This window comes from Vigna unguiculata, chromosome 5, assembly GCF_004118075.2.
Source record: "Vigna unguiculata cultivar IT97K-499-35 chromosome 5, ASM411807v1, whole genome shotgun sequence".
NCBI classification, from domain to species: domain Eukaryota; kingdom Viridiplantae; phylum Streptophyta; class Magnoliopsida; order Fabales; family Fabaceae; genus Vigna; species Vigna unguiculata.
In genome coordinates this window covers 12489397-12511016 of record NC_040283.1, presented here as the reverse complement: position 1 = coordinate 12511016, position 21620 = coordinate 12489397, and the positions used below count along the sequence as shown (strand labels likewise).

Sequence of the window (21620 nt, the reverse complement as noted above, 5' to 3'; positions counted from 1 at the left end):
CAGACCACGTCACCATACAACTTAGAATACAAGTAACGGGTCACTTGAAGACCGGCTCAACAAGTTACAAGTTTCAGAGTTTTTCTATAAAAGAGTCTTTAAGACCCTTATGCTGGACAAGAACTCTGAACCCCTCTCTCTCTAATAACTCTTTTCTCTCTACCTCTGCCTTCTCTCTACTTGTATCCCGCTTGTCTCTTCTCAACTTTCCTCTCCTGTATACTTGCAAACATAAATAAACGAGGAATTTCAGATCTCTCCCCCCCCCCCTCTGGAATTGAAGTAAGTTTTTATGGAGTAGTTTCTTTCTAGGCATCTACGGATGCCTTGAGTAATATTTACTAAAAGATGCGATAATCATTTAAAGGCTTGAAAACATTTTATGCATTCCATCTTTCCTGGTTGCTTAGATGTAAGATCATGAGAGAATATCTAACCGGCTCTGCCAGATTTATATTCTCATAACCTTATGTTTAATTCTCATAACCTTATGTTTAAGATCTTTGCTTTGTCCATCCTTGTCCATGGCTTCCTGTCTCTTCATAGATTTCTCTGTATATTCTTTCTTTTTCGAATCTTTTAACCAGTATGGGGCTGGCTTCTATAGGGAAAGGATGAAATTTGTTTCCCATAAACTTCTTCCAATATATTTTGGTGTTTGTGGTTTCTTTTAAAAGGATATATTCTGTATTATCCTTTCTAGAGAAATTCCAATTTGATCCTTCAACATAAGCTTTCCAGAGTTGGTACTGGTATAGCTTTTCTTTATTGAGTGACAACCCTTTCAAGGAGCCGTGTTCTAATCTGACATGGGCCTCTGGATTTGACTCTGTGAATAGTTTTATGACATGTGTTGCCACGCTATCAGGAGTAGAGGCGCTTTTTGGAGAGGAAGTGATTTGTAGGCAGATATTGGTCATATATTCTACCTGTATTTCATTTACTATTGAGTTTATTTCCTGGGTTAGGGAGTTGAATTTTTCAGTTGGTGGGATTAGAAGCGTTTGGAGGCATCCTGCTTCTAATAATAGTGATGGACATATGACTATGTCTCTATATAATTGATTTTTGAAGGTTTTTAAATCAATTTGAGCCTTTCTAAAAATGAATTTTATTTGGCATGTACATTTTGTTGTAACTGTTTTGCAATAGTCTGAAGACTCTTGGCAGGGTGTTTTTGTGTCGAAATAAGTCTGAGGTTTTACAAATAACCCATTGTAATTTTGTGTTTCTGAATGAACTTCAAACAAGAATTCTTGTATGACTTCAAATTTTGCAAGGAAAATGTTTGGGTTTATTTGTGGTGAGAAGCTACAAGAGGCAGCATACGTATGTGTTTGGGTTCTTGGTTCGAATGTTAACCCAGTTTTTATTTTTTCTTCATCTATAGTTTCCAGCTTTAAAGCCATTTGGGCTTCTTCTAAAGAATTAAAGCCTTTGTAAGTAGACCAGAATTGGTCTTGTTTTGCCTCAGAGAGGTCTTTGAAGGAAGTATAAACTCCTTTGTTTGGCCCTGTAATTAGGGCATAATGTGTAAATCCTTTCCCAGAGGGAGAGGCTGGTGAAGTTAACAGAACTCCTTTGTTATCTGCATTGCATAAATTGTAAAGTGCACTAATGATGCTTTGTTTCACCTTAGTGACTTGGTGTTCATTTTGAACTGTGTATTTTGGAATATTCCATATATTGTCAATTAAAACATTTAATTTGACATTTGTGTTATCTCTACCAGGAAAATGGTAGGTATTTGTGAGTATTGGCAATTCTTGTTTGCTATACTTTGTGTATTGTTCCACCACAAAGGGGGACTTGACTGGTTTAGAACCTAAAAATCCTTTCTTTGTGCTTTGTATAAATTCCATTTTGGAATATTTGTACCTGCAATATAGAAGCAAATATGTTAAGCAATAAAATGTCTGAGCATTTGTAGCTGATACTCCAAAACCCTGATGTTGGCTTTGTAGGAGATAAGTGTAGAATAATATTGGAAGGGATTTTGTTGGCATATTTCTGTTTTTCGTAACCTTAGGTAAAATATCCTTCTTTTAAACCTTTTTATTTGTTTAGCTATTCTGATGACAGGATTAGGGCTACAAACGGGACCAATCCCTAGTGGTTGTATTGGTATTCTGGCCCGAAATCCAGGAGGGATTTCAGGATCTTGAATTTGAAAACGCAAGATATTCATATATTATGATTGTATAGTCTCACTTTTGTATGATGTACCTGGAAAGGATATCAGCAAACATATTATCAGATCCTTTGATATGTTCAAAATTTATTATTTTTCCAGAATTTATGTAATCTCTAAAAAGTAACCATCGTCTATGAGGTTTTTTGTCATTATTTATTTGGTTTTTTCCATAGGAAACGATTGCTTCACAATCAGTTCTAATGGTTATTTCTGGTTTATTTATCAAAAATAATTTAAATGCTTCTAAGGCGTGTATAATTGCATTGACCTCATAATCAGTGCTGGTCTGATAAACTTGTGGTTTCACAGTATATTTTCCAGAAGCATATCTGCATATTTGTTCATTATCTTTTGACAGATATTTATTTTTCTTCCTTTTTAGGATAGCTCCCCATCCTGATTCACATCCATCGCATTCAAGTACTAAATAATCTGAATCTAATGGTAATTGTAGGGTAGGTAATTTATTTACCTTTTGATTTATGTTTTGAACCAATTTTATATCTTCAGAATTAAACTTTCTTTCTCCTTTTAGAGAAGTTTTATTGTATAAAGGGACAGTGTATTTTCCCAAATCTGGGATAAAACTCCTGGCATAATTTAAAAGTCCTAAAAAAGATCTTAGAGTTTTTATGTCTTCCATTTTATCAGGAAAGTCTTGAATTTTCTTAGAAATGTGAGGTTGGAGTTTTATGGTTCCATTACCTATTTCTGTTCCAAGGAATTCTATGAAATTTTTACAAATTTCCATTTTTCCTTTTGATATAATTAAACCATATTTTTCAAGTTTGTATAATACTTGTTTCAGGTGGAGATAATGATCTTCTTTTGTTTTGGAAAAAACTAGTATATCGTCTATATAGACACATGTAAAAGTTTTTAAGTCATTGAAAATGTTATCCATTTTTCTTTGAAAAATTGCAGGAGCATTTTTAAGACCAAAAGGCATCACATGCCATTCGTATAATCCTTCAGAACAAGAGAAGGCTGTCCATTTTATAGATTCTGGTTCCACTTTTACTTGATGGAATCCACTTTTGAGATCAAATTTTGAAAACCATTTTGCATTTTGAATACGATTTATAAGAATTTCTTTGGATGGAATTGTATATCCATCTTCAACTGTATTATCGTTTAAACGTTTATAATTGTAAACCATTCTAGATTTACCTCTTTTTTGTTCAGAAGATTTATTTACTATGAAAGCAAGACTCCTGTGAGGACTTTCGCTTGGAGCTATTACTTTTAGTTTCAGAAGGTGGTCAATATGCATTCGACATTCTTCCTGTTCCCAATTATTGAACTGTATATCTTTAGTTTTTATAATTAAATCAGGGTTGATTATGTTTAGTTTACAAGTAACAGGATCACGATCCCAAAATTTGGTGGGATCTTCTCCTATTATGCTAGTTTTATTTAACCTATCCAGAATCTGTTGGATATTATCAAAAGTGATTGTTTTAGATATTTTTATGGATGAAAAAGAGTCCATAGTGTCATCTGAACAATAATCTATGGATTCTAGATCTTCTTTCATACAATCACATTTTTCTGAGGATTTAGTGTTTGTACATGAACATTCATTAGAGGATGGTTTTGTATAGCTGTCTCCACTAATTATGGGTGACATTTGTGTTTTATCACTGATAATGACATAATCCTTGTTTATAGTGATAGTTCTATTATGGCCTAAAATAAAATCTAAACCAATAATCATGCTTTGTTTTGAAGGGACTAAATTTTCTACACGCATGGTTTTAAGATGTATTTTTTGGCCAAATAGGTCACAATTTGTACTAAATTGAAGAGAAATATTGTTTATTTCTTCGTCGTTTATCATTACTATTCCAGACATAGTTCTTGTTTTTTGTATATGTTTACTTTTAGTAATCATATATGAAGGTACTTTTGTTTTGTAGACGACTGTCTCAGAACATCCTGTGTCTAAGAGGGTTTGTATGATTTCTTCCTTAGCAGGGTTTTTGTTTTGTTTTGGAAAATTTAATTTTACTAATACTTTAACAGATATTAGTTGTTTTTCATTGCAAACTAATGGGATACATTCTGTGGTTCCCATCATGTTATTTTGTATGTTTTTTGAAATGGTGCTTGTTCCAGAATCTTGGACTATTTGTTCTAGACGAAGAATTTTTTCTTCAAGGGTATTTATTCTGGTTTCTAAAATTGAAGTCCTAGTATCAATTATGTTTTTATCTTTTATGTTTTCTTTTTGTTCTAAAAAAATTGGTATTTTTTGTATTTTTAGATGTGTTGTAATACATTTTATACAAAAATTTTTGTAGCATAAAGGACAATGAGCCCTTTGAGATTTATGAAAATATCTATCACAATACTGGCAGGGAATAGATGTTGGTCCTGAGAAGTATTGTAATGTATGAGGACAAATATTTGTTTCAGTTATATTCATTAAATAATATCCAGAATCATCTAATATTTCGCCCAGTTCATTATACTTGTCATTTAATTCGAAATCATATTCTTTGGGGTAAATTTGGATAAATTCATTATTTGTAAAATCATTTATTAAGTCATAATTTTTGGGTTGTTTGTCTAGATTAATTTCATCATTGTATTCTGTTATACTAACTACTGATAATATTTCAGAATCAGTAGATACATCTTCGTCAATTGGAAGAAGATTCATATGACAAGATTTGATGAGCTCAGCTTCTTTTATATAAAGATTTGCTATGTTTGGACAGTCTCTTGAGAAATGTCCAGTTTGGCTACAAGCATAACATTTTAGTGTTTGTTTGTAATTTTTATTTTCTCTAAATTTTCTGACGTGTCTGTCAGGGTTTAGAGTAGGTTTCCTAGAATTTGAGGATCTTATAGTATATGTTTTTCTAGAATTTGTAGGTTTTTGTATAGAAGATTGAGACCTATTGCTATAAGATTGGCTATATTTGGGTCTTCTTCTGGGCATATATTTTTTGTTAGATTTGTTATGATTGTATTGTTGTGGAGTGTATATTTGTTTACAAATTCCAGAATCGGAATTTTTTAGTTGTTTCTGTATTGCAATATGTGTGCAAGTGTCTTCCATCACTTTCATAATATGTTGTATTCTTATTGAGAGGTTATTTAACATTGGAGTTACCTCGTCATTTTTCCAGGATTCTCTAATTTTTTGTCCTAATTTTCCTGGAAGTTTGAGGAACATTTTTTCTCCAACACTTGTATCATGAAAACATCCAGCTATGGAGGCATACATGAGATAATCTTGTAAAAATTCTTTAATTTTACCAAAATATGTTATAGACAACCTTTCTAGGTGTCCTAAATAGATTTGTTGTCTGAGTGTATTCCCATCATTTGCAGATTGGGAAGTGAGTAGTCTTTGTATTAAAGAGCAAAAATTGTAAATATTAGGACCTGGTTCGATCACTAATGTATTTAATTCTGTTGGGTAATTTTTTTTAAAAGATTCCCAACATGCTCTGGCTATATCGCCTAAGTAGGTTTCTCCTTTGGCAATCATGTCTTGTGAGGACTGAACTTCTTTTTCGTAATGGATACCATAATCACGGATTACAGTAGCAGTCCATTGTTCAATGTATGTTGGTAATAATTGAGGGTCAATTCCTCCTATGTTTAATAAAAGATTTGGCAATGGGAAATTTGGTTCTATTGGGAGCCTCTTTCCCTGTGTTGTATATTGATTATCTGTAAAAGTAACATTTGTTGGGGATTCTCTGGGTATGAATCCAGTAGAATAGCTTTGTGTACCAACATGTTCTAACTGATAACTGTTGGGGTTTACTGATCCTACACTTGTATTGACGAAACCTATTGTAGATAAAGGTTCTGATATTACTGAAGAGTTGTCTTCTTTGTCTAAGTACAGGCTATCAAGGAAGATATTTATGATATTGTCTGTTTCATCATAAATATCTTCAATATTTGTGTTTGTAGAGAGATCTAAAGATCCTTGTCTATACATGGCTATAATTGCTTGATGATGATTCCATTCTTCATCAGTCATTTCATCATTTTCATCTTCTTCGTATTGTATGATATTCATCATGGAAATGTGTTCGTTATCAGGAATGCCTGAAGTGCTATGCCTATTTTCAGCTAACCTATCTTGTTCTAAGTCAAGTCGTGGTATATTTGTGTAATCTACAAAACTTAGACTAAGTCCTCTAGACCTGTTATGTAAAATGGCAGATGAAGAGGCTGTAATTGGGTTATTTTCTTCTCTGGGTAAATGTGTTTGCCATAAATGTCCTTCATTTCTTCTTGTGAAGGCTTGAGCTGGTAAGAATTGTGTACCATAAGAGCTAATGGCTTCTTCTAATGGTCTAGTGTTTATTCTATACATAGAAGAAATATGGTTACTTATTCTTCCTATGAAGGTTATGTCTAAATGTAGATTTTCACCCATCCAATTGGGTCCAAAACCTATCGTTTGTACTTCTAGGTTTATATGATTTATAAAATCTTGTAAAGTTAATGTGAAATTTGGAGCAAGATAAATAAGGGAAAAGGGTTGATTTAGATCTACTTCTAAAATCCCTATTACACTTTGTGAATCATTATTCTGAAATCTTGAATCGTGTAGAACTATCAAAGCTCTAGCTCCAATCATATGTCTTTCTAAGGATCTGACTCCAATGGTAATTAACCCCATATGAACATATCTTCCTTGTTGATTTTGTAATTGTCTTCCTGTTTGTGGAGATATTAGAGGGATTATCTCATAGGTGTTGTCAGGGAGATGAAAATCTCCTATTCTTCTGTATCGATAAAGGCTTGTTCGTTCAGAACTTAGCCACCCTATGTTGTATAATTGTCTAGGATTTAGAGAATCTATCCTTGAGTTAGATCCTATATCTGTATTTTGTTGTATATCTACTAAATCTTCTAACCTTCTAATGTTAGTAGTTCTTTGTCTATTTAAGAATCTATTTAAGATTCCTAGATGTTGTATTAGATTTTGACTTCTAGTCTGATGTTCTCTTAATCTTCTGGGGGTTCCGGGGAACCTTTGTGTGCTACTAAGTTCTGTTGTACTATTCATATTAATATTATCAGTTTGTGTTTGTGTAGACGTATTGGGTTGTGTCATCATTATAAACTATCATCATTGTTTGTGGGAGGTGCTGCGTTGGTACTTGCAGCTTTTGAATCTTTTTTAGTTGTGACTTTGATAAATTTCTGTGAATTTTTAGAAGTTGTTTTTGTATTAGTGTATGTTCCTAAAGATAGTTTAGATACTTGCTTTATAAGGCCGTCTATGTCTTTGGACAAGTTCGTCCCTTTAGTAGAATCAATTAGATGATTCAATTTTCTAGAAACTTCTTCTAGAAGAGCTATTATAGTATTATTTTGTCCTATAATAACTGTGTGTACAGGGTCTACTTCTGAAGTAGGTTTTTTATAACCTACAGGAGGAGAGTTTGTGATTTTTTCAACCGCAGTTAGGGCTGATTTGTAGTCAGTGCCTAAGAATGGTTGTATGTTATCCATTAAAGAAAATTTTAAACAGATAAACAATAAGGCAGTGTAGTGGCAGGAAAACAATAGAAAGTAGGCAAAGCGGAAAAGCAGTAGTAGGAGATAAAAGGCAAGAATCTACGGAATACACTGTAGAGTAATACTTATAAAAGAATATAAATAATCATAAGGCTCAAAAACTCTTTTTTTTTTTACAAGCAAATAAACAAGAAAATATATATGTAAAGAGTGTCGCAATATGCAAAGTATTCCTCAACCCTCAGAGGCAGATCAAATGGGACTTATGGCTCTGTTGGCTCTTCTGACCATAACCTGCCCGATCTACAAAAGGTATCCTAGCGAATACAAGCCACTTCAATCACATAAATATTCAAGAGGTATCCAAGGATTTATCGCTCTGATACCAGGAAAAAAGTGATAAAGAAAAGAAACACAAAAGGATGGACAAAGCAAAGATCTTAAACATAAGGTTATGAGAATATAAATCTGGCAGAGCCGGTTAGATATTCTCTCATAATCATAGGAAAAAAGTGATAAAGAAAAGAAACACAAAAGGATGGACAAAGCAAAGATCTTAAACATAAGGTTATGAGAATTAAACATAAGGTTTGACGTGTAAAACACATTTTAATTAAAAAAATATATCTACTTATTTTTAAAATTTAAAATATTGATAAATTTTGATTTTGCTTAAAATTATACTTAACTGTATCTTTTAATACTTTAAAAACTAATTTTTCTAAATATGATTAGTCTCAACAAAAAAGTATTCATTAATTTGAATATATTGTGATTATTAATTATAAAAATACAAAAATCATTTTTTTTCTTATGATATATTAAAAAAATGTTTAGAATGATTCAACTTTGCTTGTATCGAAATTAATATATAGAAAAAAAATATTATTAAAAAGTACATTATTGAATGGAAAAGGTAAAAGTAATATATATATATATATATATATATATATATTTATTTTACTCATAATAGATAATATATATTAATTAATTAAATTATGCATTTAAAAGTATTATTTTTATTTAAAACATTACTTTAATTATAATAATTTGTATTTTAAATTTTTAGTATTAAAATAATTATATAGTTAATATATATATATATATATATATATATTATCACATCTCATTTTAATAGAATAATTCTAATAAATATAATGTCGCATGATTATAATAATATAGAATAACAAAACATGAAATATATGAGAATTAACCTTTTACATTCATCCAAAATATACCAAATATACCAAGTTAGAAAGATAGTGAGCACAAAATAATGTCACAGTCATACTATCTTAAAAGAGTAACAGTTTAGCAAAAGATTGGTCACAAAGCAGTGAATTCAAGTAAAACAATTCTTAAAACGGAGCTTGACTTAGATCAAGATTCACATGCCTAAGTAAACTGCAGCATCTCCGCCATCATGGTGATCACCAAGAATCTCCACATCTGCTCACACCAAAAATTGATGATCATCACAAGAAGAAAAACAAAACAAAGAACATACATAGAGAGACAGGGTAAGCTAGAGAAAATAAATTTTCACATATAAATAAGCAAGCAATTTATGAACATATTTTTAAACAGACATTTCAGTGAGCATACAAAGCATGTAAAGAGATCGGATTCACTGATTGCTTGCACTTGTGGTGGCTTCTATTGCTCTACAAAGTCATTTCCAATGGGTTTCATCCTACCACACACAAGATAGTCCATGATCATCTAGAGCCATTATCGTGCCAAAGACTAGAACTTACTGCTCCTCTCACCACTTGAATCAGCCTACTATATGTGAGACTAACTGATTCTTTAGAGTGTCAGGATGCAACCTTGCTTGAATTCTTATCTAATTACATACACTACAAAATACCACCATAAGGTCTCCCCAGGAATTACTTCAAGTTCATACCATATACATAATCTCACACATCATTATCCTTCCATACCAAGCACATCAATTTTCAGTCTCATTGCATCACATAAAACATACATGGTATCATTCTTGGTGCTATTAAGGGTAAATCACTCAATCATGGAAGCAATCAAGTAGTTAAAACAATTATGCTATTAATCTCGCTCAAGCTAAAGAGTTCTCGCACAAGTGACAAAAGTCTCTCGCTCAAGCTAAAAACCTTTGTCTGGGCGAGATTGCAAACAGTGAGCACTAGAATCATCCACGAGTCCTCGCTTAAACTAATTCATTTCGCTTAGGCGGGATTACTCTCGCTTAGGCAAAAGGCCTGTTGACAGTTGTAACCAAAAATTAGTTTCAGGCTTTGTTTCTGTTAGAAACAGAGCAAGCTAATAGTATATAAATACTTGCTTCAGTTTCATGTATATTTTTTTAGATACACACACGCATATTCAATAATAAGAAAAAAGATTACCTTCTCTCTACAAGTTCACATCTTTCCCTTGTTTTCTTTCTTCCTTCATTATTCTAGTTTGTATGAAAGCTAGTGCGTGTCCTGCAAATAGAAAAGAATTTAGTGAGTGAGTGAACAACAGAGGAACGTGGCTATCAAAGGGAGACGAAGAGAAGCCAAGTCATTAGCTTGATGGTGGTGGAGCATAAAAGAAGTAGAGAAGGGAGAAAGAAGAAGAACGTTGAGTTAGGTGGAGTGGCGTGCATGTGGTCCAGAATTTGGGAAACTTTTCCCAATAGTAGGCATTTGAGTCTGGGCTTTTTTTAAGGCCCTCGCTCAGGTGACAACTCGAAACAAAAAGTAGGGACAGGTTTCTGCTATTCTCGCTTAGGCGAGAGCTTCTCACTTAGACGAGAACTTTTCACCTAGGTGAGAGCTTTTCACTTAGGCGAGAGCTTCTCGTTCGGGCGAAAAACCACTCGCTTAGGTGAGAACAACATATTCTCACTTGTAGTGACGAATCTTCACCAAACTTTCTAGGGGAGCTAAAATAATATACTTAAAATTTATATATTTAATATTATTTTCACTTATTCAATGAAAATGAATAATACTATAGTATAGCTATAACTATAAAACAAACTACACTATCTAACAGGTTGTCCATCGTTTTTTCATATTCTTGAACTTATCAAATAATTCAATCATAACTAAATTTTCAGCTATTTTTTTTCAATATAAATAATCATATTATTTGCAAAATATTCATTTCCCATTTTCTTAATGTGCACATATCGATTCAAAAGTCACATTTCATTTCATTGTTATGCGATAAGCAACCATGTTGTCATGTTTTGATATTCACTCATCTTTTATCAATTCTAAAAAATGAATTTATTCTTTTATTTTCCATCAATATACCTATTTAAAAAAGAAGTTTAACATTAAAAAGTAATTTATCATAATATAATCAATAATTGAGAGACATAATTACTAACAAAAATTATGATAATCAATTCACTACCAAGTGAGATAGGAGAAAATTACTTTTTTCTTTTGTGGTAACGTAACAAAAAGAAATCAAGTAAGAGTGAGAGATAAAATACATGTGAAAAATTAAAAAGACAACGGAAATAAAAAATAAAAATTATCTTAATATTTTTTTCTTTATTATATTTGATTTTATATTTGATTATTTATTAACATTAAATATTATACCCTATAAAAGAAATAAAAATATCTAATTTTACTTTCATTAACTTTTCAATATAGTATTATCTAATTTAAAAATATACTTATAATTTAAAAAAAATTAAAAACATAAATAGTTTAACAAATTTTAAACATATATAATTTTTTTAAAAAATAAAAAGGTTAAAAAAAATTAAAAAAGTTGGTGGGGGTGAGGGCGTCTGCTCCAACAATGCTCTGTTGTTGCCCACCTACACTCACTAGAGATGACAAATAAACTCACCTTGTAGGTATTGCCCGAACTCATCCCTGTTTTGATGGAGAATCCTGCATTGACTAGGTATGGGAAATCCCCGTCATATCTTCTTCCCCGTTTAAATTATTAAAATATTCGCAATTAATTAAGTAACCTTATATATATATATATATATATATATATATATATATATATATATATATATATATATATATAATATTCTACTTTTTATTTTTTGTAATTATTTGGTTTGTCATGAAACTTATTTGCATCTCCAATATATTTTTCATCTTATCATAACCTTTATGTAATTATATTAAAATGATGTATGTTAATTAAAAAAATTTATGTCTCACATTTGAATATTTCTATTATTTTTTATTATTTTTATTTATTGTATATTTTTCTTTCACATGAGAATATTTAATACTCTCAATTTAAGTGTTTAATAGAATATACATTTCATTTACTAGGTAATGTAAAAAAAAAATTACTTATTATTATTCATTTGTAGAACTCTTTTATTTCGCTAAAAGAATGTTCATTATTTCTCAACCATTGAATTTTTATATATTGATATTTGAAAAGTTTTCTTAGATCTCTAAGGTATTTTTTATCTTATCATACCATTAATTATACATTTTTTTCTATGTGTGATTTTTTTCAATAGTCTCTCAAATTGTTTTTAAGACACACATTTGTTAATTTTTTAATATTTTTATTTATTGTTTATTTTCATCTTGTAGAATACTATTTCGATATGTTTTATCTAATTATTTTTTATTTTCTAACTCATTATCAATTATACTGTAATTTTTTTACTATAATTGTATAAATAAATTTGATTTACTACAACATAAAAATTTAATATAATTGTCATGAATTTTTTTTATCACCATCCAACATATATTGGAGTTCAAAAGATACAAGATCTATGTCAAAATTTTATTATTATGTTTATTATTTGTTCATTGCATTATTTTGATCAAGTGATGTATTATAACTTTTATTAGTGTATAAAAAAGATATTTATTAGAATTTAAAATATTGAAGTAAACAAACATTTAAAATATATTTTAATTTGAATATTTTTTTCTTTTATATTTTTTAAAAAATATTTTTAAATTTTATCAACTAAGTTTCATTATGTTTGCTAATTTAATAAATAATTTTGTTCTCATGAAATTTTATTTGGTATTTTATTATAAAATGTAAACAATTATAACTTATTTCAAAATATTTGATATTGAAGAAACAACTATCTTCCTAATATTGAATATTTGATAATATTATGTTTTTTTATCGTAAATTTTTATTATTTTATAAAAATTAATTAAAATTAATATTGAAGTAAGAAAACGGGTACAGGTATGGGTGTGAAATTATACACGTTACCCGATGTAGATGAGGGTGGGACAAAAGTTTGATAACCGTTAAATTTGGATATGGGGATGGGGATGATTTGTTTTTACATGGGTATGGAATAACGAAACTCGTCCATGGCCCCCGTTGCCATCCCTAGCGCTCACACATGCAAAGCCAAAAAAAACTAGTGCAAAAACAGACAATCAACTTCATTCCATACAATCATCAGTTTAGTATATCTCAACACCCAAACTCAGGCAAAAACTCGAAAGACACCACTGTAAAAGTTTTTGAGTTCTAACTTCTCTTACCTTGGCAAAAGCTACTACGAGAGAGAAATCCTAAGTGAAAGGAACACCAAGACTTGGAACAGCTTAAGGAGCTGAAAATAGAAGTACAGGGACACAAAACTATGACCACAACATAGATTTACGTGAAATCCAACCCTTCAGAACATAGAAAAGAATGGAAAGAGATGGATTTTGAGTTCTACTTACGCGGAGGAAGAACGTTCAGTGAGCTCAATGGGAAAACTTGCAAGTTCCCTAGCTTAGGTTCTACTCTAGAAGGGGAAGAAAGAAGGTGAACTGTTTTGAAAAAAGGAGACAACAGTAAATGGATAGCTGGAAGAGTCCTGAAAAACAAGGAGCTGACGATGGATCCTTGCTCATTAAAGTTTGGCCCATTAATTAAAAATAAAAGTGAGTTTTAAATGTATCCATAGATTCTGCTCTCTGCAAGAGTATTTAAACCTCTCACATTATTTTTTAGATTCTTTCTTTTTTCTTATTTTTCATATGATTCGATCGTCTTAGTGGTGTTAATTAAGAATATTTCATTTTTAATAAATTTTAAAAATAGATCGATTTGGATTAAATTCAATTAGTTGTATGTGGTTTAATTTTTTTTTTTAATGTTTAAGTTGAGGTTTGTCAATATCTGTGATTTAAATTGATTGTTTTGAATTATTTTGAAATGTTTTTTAATTTGGTTTGATTTTGTTGTTGAAATTGATTTATCTAATACTTTCGTGTTCAAGTGGATGATTTCTACTAAAATGAAAATTGAACATAAATTCATGTCTTACTCTTCGTCTTACTTTTTAAGTGAAAGATTTAGCTCAAACAAAAATAGAGCTAAAAATAATTTTACTTTTTGTGTTATTTTTTATCGAGAAATGGATTTTTCATTAAAAAAAAGTAACACGACAACTCAATTCTCACTCAAACAAAGCATATTTCGTTCAAACAAACATATTTTCGCCCATGTTATAAGAATATTTTTCTTTTCATTTTTTAGTCCATTTAATTTTAATTTATTAACTATATATATTTTTATAAATTCAAAATGAATATAAATATTTATATTTGTAGTTGTATTTGTGTGGATTACGTTGCTTACAATGCTTATTAAGATTTAAATAACTTGTATTGAGATTATATATGAAAAGATGTGTTAACCATCTTTTCAATTAATTGTTTGGATTTGAATGTAAGGTAAATTTCTATTTTCAATGTCCGTAGTTTATTTTTGTTTAATTAAATATTGAAAAATAAAAATCCTTACTTTAAATGATTTTTAATCGAAATTTCAAATTTGAGATCAGAATGTTTTAATCCATACAATATTTTTTTTATTAGCTTTTCCATTTTTGTACTTTTATTTTCTTAAAATTTCGTCAAAATGGATTGAATCAAATTTCTACTGATTTGAAATTATTCAATTAAAAACCATTTCAAGAGAAGTTATTGAACCACACTGAAAAAATTGATATGAACCTTTCTCAATATTGAAATATATGCACAGTCTGGTGATAAAAATACAATTATTAACTCCTGAATAATAATATTTTAATTCATTTTTTTATCACTTTAATTATCTTTTAATTATTTATTTTGACTTTTTTAATAATTATCTTTCAATTATTTATTTTGACTTCTTTAATAATATAATATGATAGGTTAAAAATAAATAAAAAATATAAATCAAAATATCATCATCCAATCATTCTTTCTATCTTTCAATCGTATCTTTAGATTGTGAGTCTCGTCGAATACTGAAATAAATGTTGAAAATATTGAGAAGAATGGATAAACATCGATACTATTACAAATAAAAAATTGATTTGAACAAAAAACTACAGTAAAGTGTAACAAATAAATAAAAAACAATATAAAAAACACACGTGTCACAAAAAGAAAAAAGAGAGAATAATAACAATAATTTCATCTGTAAAAAGATCTTTCTAATTATCCATTATAAAAATATTAGATCGTAAGTACAATTTAAACATTTGGAACTAAATCTAATAATATAAAAACAATTTAACCCGTAATCAGTTAAATAGAAAAAAACCAATAGATAGTAAATACCTTTCATTAATTAATCTTAAGTCAACATATATCAAAAGGAAATATTATTCAATTATATTCACTTCTCACATTTATGATTCTTAGTAAAACACAAAGAGAACTTTTTAAAGGCGATGAAACAATGCATAATAAAATCACATGCAACAACAAAGCAAAGACAACAATTAGATTCAACCAGCAGGGACCTAGAACTTGCCTGACAACAATATCTCATAGCCACCTCCAATAACACCACAACGAACTCCAAATACTACATGATCAACTGCATAAAAACATTTTGAATCACAGATACCAGATGATGCTAACATTAGAAATAGCCAATCAAAAGCACCTAGCAACAAACACAAGTTTTCAATGAAAAACAAAGATAATCTAGACAACAAGGGTAGCTTCTATCTCCCAAGTTGTACCATCGCACACAGAAGCACCAATGACAACCAACATTTTCTCACAAGTTTATGGTTGTCAAAATGCCCGATTATTGAAAGATAGGACAGATCATTCAACCCGAATAAACACATAAAGGCCTACAAAGCATAGGTCAACCTTTTTTTTTCCAAAGATATTGATGTTCACTGTAAAATCTTCCTAACCATGTTCAATGAACCAAGCAACCTATATTGGTATTATAGAACTTGATTGACTCATCAAAACATTTTCTGCGAAATTTAAAGCACAGTCAACCACATGTGACTAACTTAATATCCTTGGAGAATGTAAAAGAGGAGAAAATGAGTTTCTCCAAATGGCGACATCAATCATTCATAGCATTAATGATTGACAAAGTAGCCGCAGCAAAGATGTAAATCAGAAATACAACCCCCAAATTTTCACATGTCATCAAGCAAATTGAATCAACAAATTCCAGTCATTTTAACAAAAACAAATTGAATTATAGTCATAAACAAGCCACAAGTTTTCCTTGGATCATGCATAAACTAAAGAAAATTGGGGCAATCGTATACTTAAAGTTGAAAGAACTTCCTCGTAACAGAAAGCCACAGGCAAAATGAAACTTCCTCATGCACCACATCAGATGAGATACAATAGAAGCATGCTGGCAAACAAAATATATAATCCACAAGCCATAACCTAGAATCAAGCAATAATGCCCCAAATTTCACTTGACATCAATCAGTAGAGTGAATATACCGATTCCAATCATTTTAACAAAAATAGGATTGCATGTTATAGTCAGAAAAACAAAATGTTTTCTTCTAATCACGCGTAAACTCAACTTCTGCAGCCATATGCTTTAAAGTTGAAAAGAAACTATAAATTAACAACAGAAAGCCACAGGCATAATGAAACTTCTCCGTGCATCACGTAAGATACCAATAGAGCGTGTTGGCATTTAGTAACGAAAAATAAAAGGCAAATAGAAAAGCACAGAAAAGGGTCATCAAGGTTTAAGGTAAGTTTCAGATATCACACAGGAGAATTCCACATTATTTTTTTGTTAGTATCTTAAAATACCTTCGATCTTCTAATAAAGTAAAGGGACATATCACAACACCTTCAAATTATCGACAGGGACAGGCTACAAGAGAAAAATACCTATGAAAAGTATACTTGGAAATTATTCAAGATAAAACTTGCAAATGAAAGCGATCAAGTAAGAAAACAAGCAACCTAAACCAGAGAATGCAACACGGCCCCTTAAATGCAGATTTGACCATTAAAGGCATTGGTGAACAGTAACCAGATGGACAATTTATTCAGAAGTGTCCTAATCCTTCTAAATTAGTATCAGACAACACGAAAGGAGGTGGAGTACGTACTTCAAGTGGTGATCTATGTTCCTTAGCACATCCTTTTACTGCTATTTGGTATCATTTATCAATATGGTGTGAAACGTTTATCTACCCAAACCAATCACATGGAAAATGAAGTTTGAAAGCGACAACACCACTAAAGTAGACCTACAAATATTAAGCACCACCTAACACGAGCCTAAGAAACCAAAGAAGCGGTAGACAAAGAAACAGAGCATGTTACATCAACAATAGAAGTCATAATTTCCCATAACCCAACAGAACCACATTTCAAAAAAATAAATAAAACACCATAACTCAAGCATTGATGACTTAACTACAAAACCAACGAAATTATTCAAAACCAAAAGACAAAGAGCTACAACAACAGTTACACAAGATCCTCTTCTCCCTCATGTTTCCACCCCCAACAAGACATCTAAACTTCCTTTCTTTCTTCCTAACTACACCTCATCACAACCACAAACAAACAGCAAAGCCCTGAACTCAATTCCCCCAGAGTCGTGAGTTCAACACATTCATACAGTGAACTAATTGTAACAGTTAAATGAAGATCAGAAAAATCATATTCAACCCCATAAATCAAATTTAAAATAAATATCTAAAATTTAGACAATCCGATCTTTATCCGTAACTTTGAGCTAATTCAAAACCACCCTTCAGCAATTGCATAAACCATTTATCAGTTTTAGTTATTTACAGTATCAAAATCAATAAACAGACTAGAAACATTACAAACAATTAAAATTCCCCTAAATTCAACGAATACTTGAACAAACTAAAAAAACATTAGGAAAACCGAAACCCCATTGTTGTCATGGTTTCAGTTTCATTTTAGGAAATTGAAAATATATCTGGCGAATAGGGATTGTGTCACGATGACTGAAAAAATCTTGACACTGTGGTCGAAATCGTACTCTTTTAAAATCTTGATCGACTCCTGAACCTAGAAAAAATGGTTGTGGCAGAGCGTGATCTTCCATTGAGACGCGAGTTTCTCGTTCCACGAGAAAAGGAACTCCTAACTCTTCCGAAATAGGAAACAAGATTCCGAAAAGCAGAAGCAAAGCCCCTACTCTCTCTAGACCTACCGATAGAAGAATCCCAGGAGACTCTCCTGGGAACGCCGTTAGAGGCGTTAAACGCGCCGTCCATCTCCGTGTACACCAGGGGCAGTTCTCTACCACCGATGAGCCTGCCCACAGCGAATCCTCCCCCAGGGAGTCTCCATATGGTTAACCCCATCGTATTGTTATCATCAACTTCATCTGAAGGAACCACGCGGCGGCACACGGGGCACGAGTTCCGCACAGACAGCCACGGCACGATGCACTCCGAGTGATACACGTGCCCGCACGGCATCTCACGTGCATCGCAATCCACTTGAAAATTTTCCATGCACACCGCGCAGTGGGACTCCGCGTGCGCGTGACTCGCCAGGATCTTCACCACCGGCATCGACTCGATCGCCGCCTTCGACGCTGCCCGGTCGAGGCGCACCGCGGTGCCGTCCAGCTGATCCAGCAAGTGATCGAAGCCCGAGGAGCCCATGAGAAAGTCGGTCACGCCCGCGGGCAGCGGGCGCAGGCCGCTGGGGCCCGGACCCGAAACGCCGTCGTTGTAGTAGAGCTCGAAGTTCCCCGAGGCGACATCGTTTTCGTTTTCGTTGGCGCTTGCGTTTTCGTTTCCGTTTCCCCCGCGCAACACGATCACGGGATTGAAGGGCGACCCGGCGCGCGTGGATCGACGCGAGTGGGGAGGCGTGTGGAGCTCTTCGAGAAAACCGGAGTGACAATCGGGGCAGAGAATGGTAGGATCTCGCTGCGCTTCTGCAGCGAGGGAAACCCTAACGACGCGGTTGCATCGGTAGCACCAGAATGAAGAAGAAGATCTCAAAGAAGCCATGATTTTTAATTTCTCTCTTTTGGATTGTTCAAGAATCAGAAAGAATTGATTTGTTTTTGTTTGGGTGGGAATGGAAGAGGGTGAAATTTTCCGGGAAAATTCTCGAGTGAGAAAATTGGTGAGGTGGGATTGGGAACTGGTCGAAAGTGAAGAGGATATTTAATTGACTTCCTACTTTATACTTCATTTTTTACGGGCAAACAAAACACTATTCACTGCATTTTATGTTTTCTTTATTCTTTATAATTAGAAACTATTCACTTTTATTTCTTATCAAATTAAATATTTTAAATCTATACATAACATTTTTTTTAATCTTTATCATCTAATTTTATAAAGATTAAAGGAGATTAAAATATAATAAATTAAATTAAAGGAATAATTTAACGTTTAAAATTTTACAAAAGCGTTTCGTAATTAGCAGTTCCAAAAAATAAATAAATAAAATTTGTGATTTGGGGAGCGGAATATTCCGTGACACATTCCTTTTTAATTTTAAAAACTGTGTGTACATGTTCGCTGTATCTTCCACTGGTTTGAGTTATAATTAATAATTAATAGTAATAATAATCGTTATTAAAAGGAAGAAAAAAGAAAACGCCATTCGATTCTCACTTGATTATGATTTTTCCCTAATTTCTTGCAATAATCTGAAGAAATGATGCATGTGTACTACATTCTAAGAAAATGTTGAACCTTATCTTTTTAGGTTGGTGAAACGCTAAATCACTCGCCGTGTTTTGTAATCTGAAACTATGGAAAGGTTTATAGCATCGTATTTGGATATTCTACTTGCTATATATCAGACTATTTGATTTCATAATTTAAACATTCTCTAATTTTTCAATCTTATTCTAAATTGGACAAATTTCTCTAAGTAAATTTATTTTTTAAAAATAACTTATGCACAATATTATAGATGTTATTGTTTAATTAAAATTAGAATTTTATTTTAATGATAATAAAATCTTTTATTACTACAATTACTAAAGCGAAAGTGATATTTCTTTAGCACATTATTTGTGATATTACATCTAAATTTGTTCTTCCCATAATTCTTGGTTTTTAGGGAGACATATCACACGTTAAATTGTGGCACCCCATAAAAACTAGAATTTGAGCAAAGAGGCCAATTCACTGTCAAAAGGTGGAAAAGTTATCGCTTGGTTGAAAATAAGTTATTTATTGGTGACCTCATTTAACCAAAAAACTCACGAGAGCATATAATATTTCTCCATTAGGTAAAAGGTTAACTATTGAAAATACTTTTTGTTGTGAAATTTCATGGCTAAAATATGTAGATGGCGTTGATTGTCACTAAAACAAATTAAATAATGGGATTGTTTAAAATGTAAATATCACAAAAGGGAGAGTTGAAGAGTGTAGAAATGTAAACTAAGTGCAAATCTTTGATTTTTTTTTTTTAAATGAACACACGTTACAAAATATTTGTATCAGAGGTTTTAAAAAATTGCGACAGTTAAAATGTGAATAAGGAATAACTTATTTACATTAATTCACTCAATAGGAGATATGTCCAATTTTGTTTCAAATTTAAAGAATTTAACTACTTAAAAAATTAATTACAATTAATTATTAGTACAATAAGTTTTTTTCAAGTATTTAATATTAGAGTGTTACTAACCTTTAGTAAACAATAAAGTTTGATTACATTCAACTCACAATGTAAAAATATAGCTTAAAACTAGCTAACTTTGCAAAGTAAAGAATAAGAATCAAGTTGGATGTTTTTTATTGAAACTACTACACACACAAGGTATATCAACAAATATATCAAAGTTTTTCTTTTCACTATGTTCACTTCTATTTGATCTTTAGAAGATTCCTTTAGGAAGCTTTCCCATTCAGAATAAAGAAAAAAATTTATGTCATGCTCAAAAATATTTTTCAAGTATGACCTTCTATGTCATGTTAGGTTATTTGTTTCCTATAATTTTTCATCAGAGGCATACTTAAACTTAAGTAATTCTTCTACTTTGATCTTCAAAAGACTTTCTTTTATATATTGTGTATTAAAAATTCTAACCATTTAGAATAATAGAAAATAGTGTGTTAACTAAGACACTTTTTGATAAAGTATAGCAATTTTTAGCATGTTTGACCTTCATTTTTATGCAAAGACGCTACTTCTTGATCTATTGAGGAATTCTTCCATTTTAATAAATTTTTGTTTAGGGTGCAACTTTTGTCAAACATTTTTCTAAGACTTGTAATTGAAAGACATTGTACTTTTAAATGTTTCTAATGATTGAATGTCTTTGTCCTAAGTTGTAAGCTCTCCAGATCTTGCATGTTTCAAAATATCCTACTAATATGTTTTTATCACTTCTAGAGTCAAATTTGTTAATCTTCTTCATATTAAGATTGAAACATTGAAATTCAAAATGATGAAAGCAAGATATGTTGTGTTTTTTATTTTTCCACAATTTATGGGTTTTTTTTATCAATGATCTAATGTAAATTCTATTTTGTAAATAACAGGTCATATTATTTGTTTGTTTATAACTATTTATGATAGAATCACTAGAAACCTAGAAAATTTAAAACGAAAGCGTTGAATCGAAAACTCATGGGCATTCCCAATCCATTCAAAAACCTAGATAAAAATGGGAAGTACTTACTTGGTCTTCTCCGATCGCTAGCGAGCCACACCGGTGGTTGTTTGAACTAGTCACA

General features: G+C 31.2%; 1 protein-coding gene across 1 annotated transcript; it reads right to left on the bottom strand.

The window, feature by feature from the left end:
• Positions 1–17625: 17625 nt before the first annotated feature.
• On the bottom strand, positions 17626–19066 carry LOC114183248 (E3 ubiquitin-protein ligase RDUF1-like). The gene has a single exon (XM_028070187.1). It carries the CDS (start codon positions 18921–18923, stop codon positions 17940–17942), a length of 984 nt encoding a protein of 327 aa, XP_027925988.1. The 5' UTR covers positions 18924–19066; the 3' UTR covers positions 17626–17939.
• Positions 19067–21620: the final 2554 nt, after the last annotated feature.

Bases quoted from the DNA above. Each gene is read 5' to 3' on its own strand.
- LOC114183248 (XM_028070187.1), bottom strand. From the start codon at position 18,923: ATGGCTTCTTTGAGATCTTCTTCTTCATTCTGGTGCTACCGATGCAAC.